A 12,166-nucleotide genomic window follows, 5' to 3' on the forward strand; every position below is an offset into this window, starting at 1 on the left:
CAGGGACTGAGTTCTGCGACCAGGGACTGAGTTCTAGGGCCAGGGACTGAGTTCTGCGACCAGGGACTGAGTTATGAGGAACAGGGCCTGAGTTCGGGCTCCCCACAGTTGACTGCTATTGAATTTAAACTCTTTTCTGGATGGCCTTCTTTGAGTTTGTTGAGCATGCACATTTTAATGGCTGCTTGACCCATTGTTGTTGCTGTTGATGTTTAATTTCATGGTAGTTTTGGCAGGAGAAAATCACTCCTCTTGAATGTGCAGAGGGCTTTCTGCAAGGTGAGAAAATGGTGGGAAGCCCTATCCTGGGGCACAGGATAAATAAAAACAAACAATTTCCCGGAGCTAAAGCTCCTCTCTCCCCGAGGCTCCCTGGGTACAGTAGTTTGTTTTCATTATGTCTCTTACAAAGGCAGCACCAATATTAACAATAGGAACAAAACAGACGCACATTTTTTGCTTTCTAACATTGGAAAGTTCCTTAGGGCCCATAGACTCATTTAGGAAAATTCATGTGTGCAAAACTCATTTGCAAAAGCAAATAAAAGATGTGATCACAAATGCTCTTTCCCCGACTGGCCTAGGGGGCCCGCTGGAAATGAGTATGCGCCTTGATGGTTCCTCACATAGCTGAGCTGACGTAGGCCGCCAGTCTCCTCATCGAATGAACCCTATTGAGCCACTTTATGTCAGACAACTTGAATGATTGGAAAGCTTGGTACAGCTCAGCTGGTTGTTAAGTCACTGTAGTGATTCATGAGTTTCCTTTTTGAAAAATAATATTCAATCCTCATGCCCTATGGCTTTGAACATATCTTTGGAAGTTCATTCATTAAGATGTCCAGCCAAGGAAACATGTCTGTGTTTAGTTAGGCTTGGCTTTTATGTCCCTTTGGATTGGTAGATGCTGCTTTCTTTCCCGATAAAATTTTTGGCTGCAAGTGTGATGGGTGACAGTGCCTAGGAAACCGGAGTTGAGATCATTAGAAAAAAGGAAACCTTACCTGTGAACTATGTATACATAAGGATAAATGAAGCTACCAGCAATCTGATTAAAACCTCAGTCTTTGAGCTGCTTTTTCCATAGCAATTAAAGTATATGAAGCAGAGATGAAGTAAGATGAGTACCTATCTTCAAGACTGTCTGATGAACAACTACAATTTTTCTCAACCTTTTAATCTGTGGCTTGTTTTGGCCTAATTGGTTGATTTACTTATTCCACAAACATTATTTACTGAACAGCTATGTATTCCAGGCTCTTCTCTGGGTGGCAGAGTATAAAGATGAGCAAAGCAAACAAAAATTCCTGTCTTCATGAAGCATATATTGTAATGGGGCAATAGATTTAGCAGAGTAATATTTTAAGAAATTTTACTTCTTTTTTACCCTTGAGTATTACTAATAGTATTTTGTTATAAACTTACTAGAGGCCCAGTGCATGGATTTGTGCACATTGAAAGGAAATTAATTAGAAGGTGGCCGGTGGGGCGGTACTGGATGAGATGGGCTGGACATGCCCTGGAGCCAACCTCCCCAATTCCTCCCTGGCTGGCTGCACCTGAGGCAGCTCCAGGGTTCAAAGGCCGTATGTGGAGTGAGTGGGGTCCCTCCGGCAGGTGGGGGTCCCTCAGCCTGGCCTGTGGGGATCGGGCCAAAACCGGCAGTCTGACATCCCTGGAGGGGTCCCGAAGTATGAGAGGGCACTTTCCAAAGTTGCTGTCACTCAGCAGCTCCTGTGTTGAGAGTCTGCCCCCTGGTGGTTAGTTCGTGTCATACCTACCGGCTGGTCGGCTGGTTGGCTGGTCACTTAGCTTTTTATATATATAGATTGAGTGTCCATTATGGTCTGAATTCTGAAGTGTAATTTTATCAAATGTGGGAGCCTTAGAGTTTTCTCATGGACTCTTAGAAATCAGTAGAAAAAAAAAAGGCATTTGCTTTATGGTATAACTATAATGGAATCCATCCATTCCACTTAGGAGATATATATAGATATATATTTTTTTTCCCCTGGCTTGTGGCCACATTTAAAAAAAGCCATATATATTTTTATTGATTTTAGAAAGGAAAGGAGAGGGAGGGGGAGATAGAAACATCAACGATGAGTGACAATCATTGATTGGCTACCTCCTGCACGCCCCACACTGGGGATGGAGCCTGCAACTCAGGCATGAGCCCTTGGTGGGAATCGAACCCGGAACCCTTCAGTCCGCAGGCTGATGCTCTATCCACTGAGCCAAACAGGCTAGGGTGTGGCCACATTTTTCCCAGTCTCAGGGACATAAGCCATCTTCCTGTTGAACACTCACTGACTACATGGCTCCACTCTGGAGATGCCTGGCTGCAGAGTACTGGGTTGCACTATGGTTCCCAGCTAGAGTAAGAGTCATAAGAACTGACTGACATTTCTGCACACTGCTGTGTCACCTCAGTTGTGAGACATGTAACAAACAGCAAATTTTGTGAATGCTAAATGTTTCTTTTAAATTAAATTAGGCCAAAATAAAGATTATTCTATAATAATGTTAGAATAACGCCAACGTCGCTGTTCTATACTCTTCTGTGCTTTCTTGGATGGGCAGGGAAGATGATGAATTACAGATAGCTCCTTGGGGATGGTGTAGAATTCAGGGTATGCTCATTGAGGAGCGCGGAACAAAGATAGAGACCTCCTGCCTTCCTTTCCCCATAATCTTTCTCCAAAGGCTCTAGCAGGCTAGAGCCTTGGAGGACCTGCTGATTGTTAATGAGTTGCGAAGTTGATGGAACTTCACATTCACCTCCTCTCCGTTTCCTGCTGCCATCCCCAGGTGGAAATGTCAATCAAGAGAGAAATGTCTAAGATGGGGAAGGAGAGAAAAGATGAGGCAGCGATGAGAGAGACAGTCTATTCCAGGCAGATGAGCAGCTCTTGAATAAGTCAGGCATCTCCTGCCCCTAGGAACACAAAATGAAATAAAAGAGAAAATGAGTTCACTCCTAACTATTTCTATCAGATTCACCCGTCCCCTTAACCAATTCTCTGTTTACCTTCTGCTCTGTTTGGTCCTTGCCGCCAAGGAAATCCAGCTGTTTTCAAAGAACACAATCCACGTTGTGTTTCAGCCAGTCTTATCATCTTGATGTAAATACTATCAATTGCAGCCTGTCACATCTTCCTCCACTGAATAAGTGCATTGCTTGCCGACACCGGAGCTTCTCTAAAGATAACACACAAGCAGAGAAATTGCATCTCACATTAGGCATGCTCACAGCAAGGGCTCCAGGAGGCGGCCAGGACACACCCCATAATCACATCTTTCCCAACCCCACCAAATTAAAAAAGACACATAGAAGGAAAAGAGCTTGCTGTTGGACCTGCTGGGGGAGAGGATCAAACAAATAGTCAAATCAAATGAAAGCATTGTTGCTTATTCACCTGGCTGTGTACAGAACCCCAGCATTTCCGCCTCAGCGGGGTACCTGTCCCTGGATTCCAGTGTCAGAATGGCTTTGTTGAACAGCTCTGCTCTAACAAGCTCAGGGCTTCCATAGCAGAACTATCTGTGCCTGCTCCCCCTCCGCTCCCGCCCCCCGCCCCCCATGAGGTTTGTCTGTGCACTTTCCAGTCTCTCCTTGCTGCAGGGATAAGATAGGTGTTTCAGAATCACCCCCCTGCCTCTAGGAAGAGTGGGGTTTAACCTTCCAGGCAGAAAGGGGCCTCCCACAGCCTGCACTGTCTTCTTAGAGAGTTTTTGTCATCTCTGAGTAACATCGGGCACCAGGGAGTTTTCCCCATTGTCAAGCCGAAATCCCCACCGTGACCGCCTTCGTCCTCTTCCTGGTACATCTTGGTGAGCACGGGTTCCCTGTGGTGTCTGTAAGGCCTTCGCCTTCCTTGGCCAGGGGGCAGGATCGGCCGTGAGCGGAAACCTCTGAGATTGACATCTGTTTTTCTCCGATGACTTAGAGATCTGTGACTAATAATTGTGGTAGTTGTTGAGAATTCCAGATCCCAACGAATTCCATTTATGTGGAGGAACTCCCTAGGGACCTGATGATAATGTTTAGGTATAATGAGTTTCTTAAAGAGTCTCATCTTGTTGGGGTTTATACCGACATCAGATGGTTTTATTTTCCCTGCTCGCTGCGCTCCACTGTATTGTGTTGAATCCTACTTTCCTGCTGGGGAGCTAGTTTCCTAGCAACGTCTAATTTCCTGTCATTTTCAATTATTAGTGCAGTCTCATTTGGGTATTTAAGACCTAGTCCCGTTCATTTAAAAAAAGATTAATATCAAACTTGATTCAATGTGTATCCGCTCCCCCCCTCTCCCCGTTGTTATTGGTAGTGTGTGTGTGCGCTCTGCTACCCAGATACCTTTTCCTTTCTTCCAGGACCTAGTTCCTCTGGAGTGGGGGTTCAGGAGGAAGGGGGCAGTTGAGGGGTTTTTATCGGATTGTTAGAATGTCATAGGCGGGCAGGCCGGAGTCCACATCACCCTGGTTCAGACAGACTCTTTCCGATGGGGTGATCTCTGTTGAAATGGTCTCTGCACAGTGTTCTATGCAGTTTTCTTGGGGCGAGACCATTCCCTCCACCCCCACCCCTGCAGCTACGCACCCCCTTGACCTTGCCAGTGGTCACACCTCCAGCCCCTCTCCAAGGCGGGCACCACAGCTGGGCACACACCTGCCCATCAGTGCCTCTTCTTCAAGGGTGATGGGACCCCTGGGCATTCTGCCTCCTAAGAACTTAGCAAACTGGAGGGGTGAGGCTTCCCCATCTTCCTTCTGGCACACCACATTGGATCCCATGGAAATCTCTAGATTTCGCTGGGCAGCAGGCTCCATGTTTACAGGAACCTCAAATTTCAGATGACGCACAGCAGGGATCCCTCCTCCTCCCCACAGCGTGCCAGACTCCCAGGCTTCCAGACACAACCCCAGGACTGGCTCTCTACTGCTCCCCTCTGCGGCAGCACCAGGGACCGCCTGTGCCCCTGCCGCTCAGCCGGAGTCCAGTGGGCCGTGTGATGCCAGACTCCACTTCTAGGGCATCTGCAGTCCTTGTAAAGGGTTCTCGTGGCGCAGCCCGCCCTCCTCACGCAGGGAAGGGGAAAGAACCGGCGTTTCCCTCGACCCCTGGCCTCCTCACCGCCCTACACATCCCTGGTTCTCTGTTAAGACTGGTGGGTGGGGTCTGGGGCGGGCAGGGTGATGGAGAGGACTTTGTGGGCGGTAGGGCCATTTCTGCTGCTGCTTACCAAGACCTCCAGGGAGATGGTTGGCTCCAGCTGCTGGGGCTTTCTCTAGAACGAGGAGTATTTAAGTGACTTTAGTTTTGGACCAGAGGAGTGTTTTAGGACATTGAAATATATGCATTATAATGTTTATCCGCAGACAGGTGCGTAATGATACATGGGTGTGTATCCTAGGCCCTAAAATGACCAGGACACTGTTCTGTCATCTTTTTCACATACGAGTCACAAAACCCTGTGAATCCAAAGTACAAGCAAGTGCCATACATTCTGATTTTCTCCATGACTACAAATCTCAAAGTGTAGAGGAAAAGAACACAGGTGTTCCTGCATTCCTTGTTCCCTAAGCACAGGTTTATTCTGCAGGGGAACCCAGCACTACATCCCTGTCTTACTGAGAAGGTTCAGTGAGTGAATAAATAGGAAAGTATCTACAAAATTATGTGATCTCCAAATATACACGAGCATCATGATTACATATCATTGTATATGCGATTTTTACATATGAACACACATACCCACAAACCTTGTTTTAGTTTGGCATGTGAAAGTAAGTTGGTGCCTAGAATACCTTTTTTAAAAAAAAATATATTTTATTGATTTTTTACAGAGAGGAAGGGAGAGGGATAGAGAGTTAGAAACATCGATGAGAGAGAAACATCAATCAGCTGCCTCCTGCACACCCCCTACTGGGGATGTGCCCGCGACCAAGGTACATGCCCTTGACCAGAATCGAACCTGGGACCCTTGAGTCCGCAGGCCGACGCTCTATCCACCGAGCCGAACCAGTTAGGGCTGGAATACCTTTTTTATTTCATTGGTATGTACTAGTCAATCAAGTCTCCAGCCAAACTGACTGAGTGGTAAACTTGACGCTATGATTCTAGGCAAATAGCTTAATCTCTCTGAGTCTCTATTTCCTCATCTGCAGATAGAGATAATAATAGTGTCTACCTCATGGAGTTGCTGTGAGAGTCTAATGGGTTAATTCATATAAAAACACTTAGCCTTAAAAAATTGTCTGGGACCACAGTTAGCTCTCAAAGATGAGCTAATATTATATCCCTGTATTAACTCCCTAGAAAAATGGGAAATTCCTTATTTTTTTCTGTATTTTGGATGTTTTAAATAGAAATTAAATGGATAAAAGTAGCCTTTACTTTGTGGTGAAGCTGATTTTTAAACATTTCCCTTAAAGATGATCTGGGGGAGGGTGGGGTCAGAGCAGTGTGAGCAATCTCGTGACGGGACGGGCAATCAGACTTACCTGAGGTCGGTCCAGGTAGCAGTGCGATTCGGCACCAGCCATTCACTCAGAAGAGCAGGCTAGTTAGCTACGCAGGCAGGACAAACAAGCAGCAACAAATGAGAATATGCATGACCATCTGCATGTCCAAGATTGCAACACCAGGCATTCATTACTGAGTGACAGATCTGTGCGCCTTTCTTTCTCCCCTAACTCACACTTGTTTTCCTTCTGCTGCTTCCTGTGGGACATAGCCCGCTCCCCTCTGAAAGGCGGCATGTTTGCAGATTGGTGTCAAAGGGAAAAGTTTGACCTAACGATTCTTTTCAAATGGCTTCTCAATATTTCATTTATCGTTTCAGCCTCATCGCTTTCTTACCTTCCGACTGTGCACAGCTCTGATTAGCTGTATTGGCTTACCCGACTCAAATTGATTTTGTTGAATTTTCTGGACCGTTTATATATTTATTTCCTATGTCCTTTCTATTTTTTTTTATCTGTCCATTTCAAGCTTTCATTCTGAACTCATCCAGATGCTAAGTCTTAGCAGTCTTGACCTTCTCAGCCAATATTCACCAGGTTATAATTTATTTGCTATCAGCAACCAAATTTAAACAATGCTAATCTTGTTCTAATTTGGTTTGTATCAGCTCTCCTCTTGGTAGTTAGAAAAAGCAAATGTTAATGTCTGGTCTCCCTTCTATGGGTGTTATTCCCTCATCCTTCATGTACTGCAGTTAATAAAAAAGAGAGATTGGGGCCCTGGTTGGTGTTGCTCAGTGGTTAGATCATCAGACTGTGCACCAAAGGGTCTTGGGTTCGATTCCTGGTCAAGGACACATACCTGGGTTACAGGTTTGCTCCCCTGCCCCTGGTCAGGGAGCATGCAGGAGTCAACCAATTGATGTATCTCTCTCACATTGATTTTTTCCCTCTCTCTCTCCCCCCTCCTCCCTTCCTTCCACTCTCTCTAGAAAGCAATGGAAAAAAATATCCTCAGGTGAGGATTAAAAAAAAATTGGGGCAGTGGGAACCATAATTTTACCTGAATTTTAAACAGAAAGCATTTTGGCAAGAACACTGAGTATGTAGAGGGTGGGGGGCAGGAGGCAGTTTGCGAGCCTACTCTGGCTGTGGTTCTCTTTCCCCATTTTACCTCTGGGCAGGGGCTGGAGTGGTGGGAAGTGGGGGTGGTCTCAGCTGGTGGAAGATGCCCCACAGCATCCCTGAGTGCCTGCCGCTGCCTGGGCACAGGCTCCTGTGGTGGCTGCTGCCATAGGCGGGATTATGTGGCCTGCTGGGGTAGAATTCCTAGTTTTCTGTGTATATGTTTGGGCTTCCATTCATTGTGTGCGTATATTTGCTGACTTCAGGGGCAGAATTTCTGAAAAGTGGCCAGGGTAGGCAGAGGGGAGCGCTGCAGGTGGCTGTTGAGCATGTCGTGAGAGGTTTTCTCAAACCCTAATTTCACTTTCCAAGCAGGTATTTTAATCAGAGGCTAAATTCAGATTCTGGACCCTCAAGCAATAGTTTGCAAAAGCTCACGTCTGTGTTCCCTTCCAGGTCGCAGCAGGAGCTATGCTCCCTCCTCATGGCTGCTGGCTACTGTTATAACAGCATTTCTTTCTCTCCTTTCTTCCTGTCGTGAACTCACAGGTCATACCTGGCCAACAAGGCTCAGCTTACGTTGTGCCTCCTCCAGGAAGCTCTCCTGACCACTCCAGTCCAGGGCCACCTCTCAATAGTCTAAACCAGGCATCAGCACATGCTGTTTGTGGGCCAGGTCTAGCCCACTGCCTGTTTTTGTAAAGAAAGTTTTATTAGAACATAGAGCTATGTACCCGAGACTAATACAAACTAATATTGCATGTAAACTGCAACTGAAAAATAAAATGCAAAAAAATATGGATAATATGTAAGAAAACATATAGTTACATTCATTTGTTTATGTACTGTCTAGGGCTGCTCTCAAGATGCAATGGTAGAATTGAACAATCGTGACAGAGACTATATGGCTCACAACCCTAAAATATTTACTTTCTGGCCCTTTACAGAAAAAGTTTGCTGACCCCTCTCCTCCACTGAGGGGCTTAATGTGCACGTCTCTCAGCATGATGTGTAATAAATGCTCCTTTTTTACAGTTTGCAAAACTCCTTGTTTTAAACTTAGCATAGTCTTTTAGTATTTATCAGATGTTTTTCTCACTGGACAAATATTCTTAAAATTACACTTGGAGATTGGGGTGAGTTCCCCACATGGGACAGAGAACCCACAGGCAATTTTATTTTCAAGTGACAACATTCATTTGTTATTGTTGTCAGGCGATTGCCGATAAGGCTCTCAGAGCATAGCTTTGTACCGAAACCATTCCTTCCAACCCAGAACTCTTACTTGTTACTGATCTCAGAGTAAGAACATAAATCTTATCAAATTTCCATAAGGACAGGGGAAGCTGTAACTTAATCAAACCATTCATATGGAAGTCTGAAAGCACACACAATTTTAGAAGGTTAGCACTTAACTCTAAAAAATAATACTGATGGGCCCGGCTGGCGTGGCTCAGTGGTTGAGCATCGACTTATGAACCAGGAGGCCATGGTTAGATTTCCGGTCAGGGCATATGCCCGGGTTGCAAGCTTGGTCCCCAGTGGGGGGTATGCAGGAGGCAGCTGATTGATGATTCTCTCTCATCATTGATGTTTCTGTGTTTCTCCCTCTCCCTTCCTCTCTGAGGTCAATAAAAACATATTAAAAAATAATAATAATACTGATGGGATCCTCTTAGACACTCAGGTGTCCCACTTTGTAAGAATCTGACTTGCGCTAGGTATGAAGGCGAGCATACACTTAAGTCAGTGACCCAGAGCTCGAGTCATCCATTCATCTTCTCTCCTGCCTAGCGGCCAGCCCATCCCCAGGGTGGAGTACACGGAGGAAGAAACGAAAACTTGGGGCGTTGTATTCCGGGAGCTCTCCAAACTCTATCCCACCCACGCCTGCCGGGAGTATTTGAAAAACTTCCCTCTGCTGACTAAATACTGTGGCTACAGGGAGGACAACGTGCCTCAGCTTGAGGATGTCTCCGTGTTTCTGAAAGGTAAGGCTTCACACAGGCTTCCATCCCGGCCAGCATCCTCATTTGCCCTCCAAGGACACCTATGCCCTCCTCTGACTCGGACGCTCCCACCTCCCTCTTATAAGAAGGACCCTGGTGACTATATCAGCTTGACATGAATAACCCAGAGTGAGCTCTGCATGTCAGGGTCCTTAACTTAGCACATCTGCAAAGTCCACTTTGCCTCGTAAGGAAACGTCTTCACAGGTTCAGGGGATTAAGGGCCATGGATATTTTTTGAGGGCCATTATTCAGCTTACCATGGCCTCTTAAGTATTGCTACTCGAGCTTTGTGACCCATTGTGAATGCTCTTTTCTTCCCACTCCAATGCCACCACTCAAGTTGAAGTCCCCTTCACTTTATAACCTTGACGCCCGTGTCCTCTCCCCTCTGCTCCCCTGTCCACTGCTTCCAGATAAAGCTCCCTATCGCATGACTTTCTTCCTGGCATCTCTGCTCAGAAATATCAGTGCCTCTCCTTTGTTTTATTGGGGTTGGCAAACTTTTTTTTTCTCCCCTGTAAAAGGCCAGATGGTAAATATTTTAGGCTTTGTGGGCTGAGAGGCAAAATGAAGGCTCCTATTTAGGTACTTCTATAACCATTTAAATATGACGGTTAAAGAATGTAAGAACTGTTCCTAGCTCATGGGTGTACAGAAACAGGCTGCCAGCGGGATTTGGACTACAGGCCATACTGTGGTGGGTCTGGTTTACATGGTCAAGTTCTGAATTGCTCAGCCTCAATTCAAGGCCCTGACCCAGCTTTCCGAGTTTGTCTCCTGCTATGACTGAGCCGCTCACAGCCCTCTGTTCCAGCTGTGGGCCCTCACACCTTTGCTCAGGCTCTGCCCCTGGCTAGGCAAGTCAGCCCATTTTCACCTACTCAGATTCTACCTACTCTTTGAGGCTCAGGACAAATCCTGCTCCTCTATGAATCCTGATCGTAACAGCCTTGCTGAGCTCTCCTAGATCACGTGAGTGTCAGGAGGGAGGTGGGTGTGGTCTGACAGCTGGTACACTGAGCACCACACCCGGCACCAGGGAGGGTGAGCACCACCCATGGTGTGTGTTACTGAGGGACAGAGATGGAGAATCAGCTTCTGTTATATTGTTTAACTAGATTACATTTCCCCCAAAGCCTTGCCTCTGACATGCCCCTCTGTTTCCCACAGAGCGATGTGTATATTACATATTTACCATGGGCCTGATTGCTCACCTACGGGGTTTGCTTCTTACTGCATTGTTTCTCAAGCCCCTGGAATTAGAACACCATCCCACGAGTTTTGCCACATCTGTCTCCCAACTTAGCATTTGTGTTATGAGAGGTGGAATAGCATATAGCACGGATTCTGGAGGAGCCTGCGTGCTGCCGGCTCCTAGCTCTGTGGCCTTAGATGAGTTACCTTACCCTCTCTGTGCCTCTGGGTTTCTTCTCTGTGAATGAAGATAATACTATTATCTAGCTCACGAGGGCTGGGAGGGGAAACTAACCAATATAACTTAAAGCCCTAAGATTATTGCTTGACACACATTAAATGCAGCAGAGTCTTAGTGATTATTACTATTATTGTTGTTGTTATTGTTTTTATTGCTGTTTCTCACGACCCTTGGTGAACTGGATACTGGGAGTGTGGTTTGCATCACTCATTGGTTCATAGCAAGCACAATGTCAGTGTTCTTATTGCTTTTAATCGACTGACTTTTAAAATATCTAATTTATTTTAAAAGAACACTTTTTAAGCAATGATATCCACAAATTCAAAGTTCTTGCTGTGGTAGGTACATCTTTTAAAAAATTTATATAAAAATACAGTACATAACTATTAAAATAAAGACTGTTCCTCTGGGTACCACACTCATGTCCCCCATGAGTGGGACACACTGGCTTAATGGATACAAAATAGAAAAAGGAGAAAATACACTTCATCTTTTTGATATCCAGTGGGGAGCAACCCAAAGCGGAAGCTTTGGCATGAGCATAATACTGTTAGAATGAGGGGTCTGAGGAGGCCTGAGGACAGGGTAATGTCCACGCAGACACCAGGAACTCCACGGAGACTGGTTTTATAAGCTTAATTGCTTTTTGTCCTTATAACCATTTCTGGACATTCTAAGGTGCTCTCCTAATGCGGGGAGGTTTTCAGAACGGGAGCCTTTGGTGTGCTGGTGTCCGAGGGAAGACGGGCCTTCCTGAGGTAAACGCTCTGGGCCTTGACCAGGAGGAAGCAGGAGGCAGCCCTTAACGGAGACGCTGATGATCCATCCACAGCCTAACTGAGCTGGCAGCATAGAGCAGTTTCATAGATTTTATTATATTCTGCTTATTTGATTCCCTCTTACTATAAACCAATAAAGCATGTAGGGCTTTCATGTCCCTCTTCAAATTGGAGTAATTGATGTGACTGTTTTCATAATATCACAGAAACAATAATACAGAATGAAGGAGTTAGGTGGTATTGACAGTAGGAAGCTGGGATGTGAATTGATTCCATGAAGCTAGTGAAGGGAGTAAATGAGCTGCTAACTGACCACATACCCGAAGGAGGGATCCCTACCTGGGGGA

The 12,166-nt window shown here is 45.8% G+C and overlaps 1 protein-coding gene across 2 annotated transcripts in view; it reads left to right on the top strand.

Annotated features, from left to right (window-relative positions):
• The window catches only part of TPH2 (tryptophan hydroxylase 2), a 109,813-nt gene that overhangs the window by 34,901 nt on the left and 62,746 nt on the right, over positions 1–12,166 (top strand). For both annotated transcript variants that reach the window (XM_014531692.1, XM_014531691.1), the window contains one exon: positions 9,388–9,584. In XM_014531692.1, coding sequence (XP_014387178.1) covers positions 9,388–9,584 — 197 coding nt within the window. The remainder of the gene's footprint in view (positions 1–9,387; positions 9,585–12,166) is intronic.

Source organism: Myotis brandtii, unplaced genomic scaffold (genome assembly GCF_000412655.1).
Source record: "Myotis brandtii unplaced genomic scaffold, ASM41265v1 scaffold82, whole genome shotgun sequence".
NCBI lineage: Eukaryota > Metazoa > Chordata > Mammalia > Chiroptera > Vespertilionidae > Myotis > Myotis brandtii.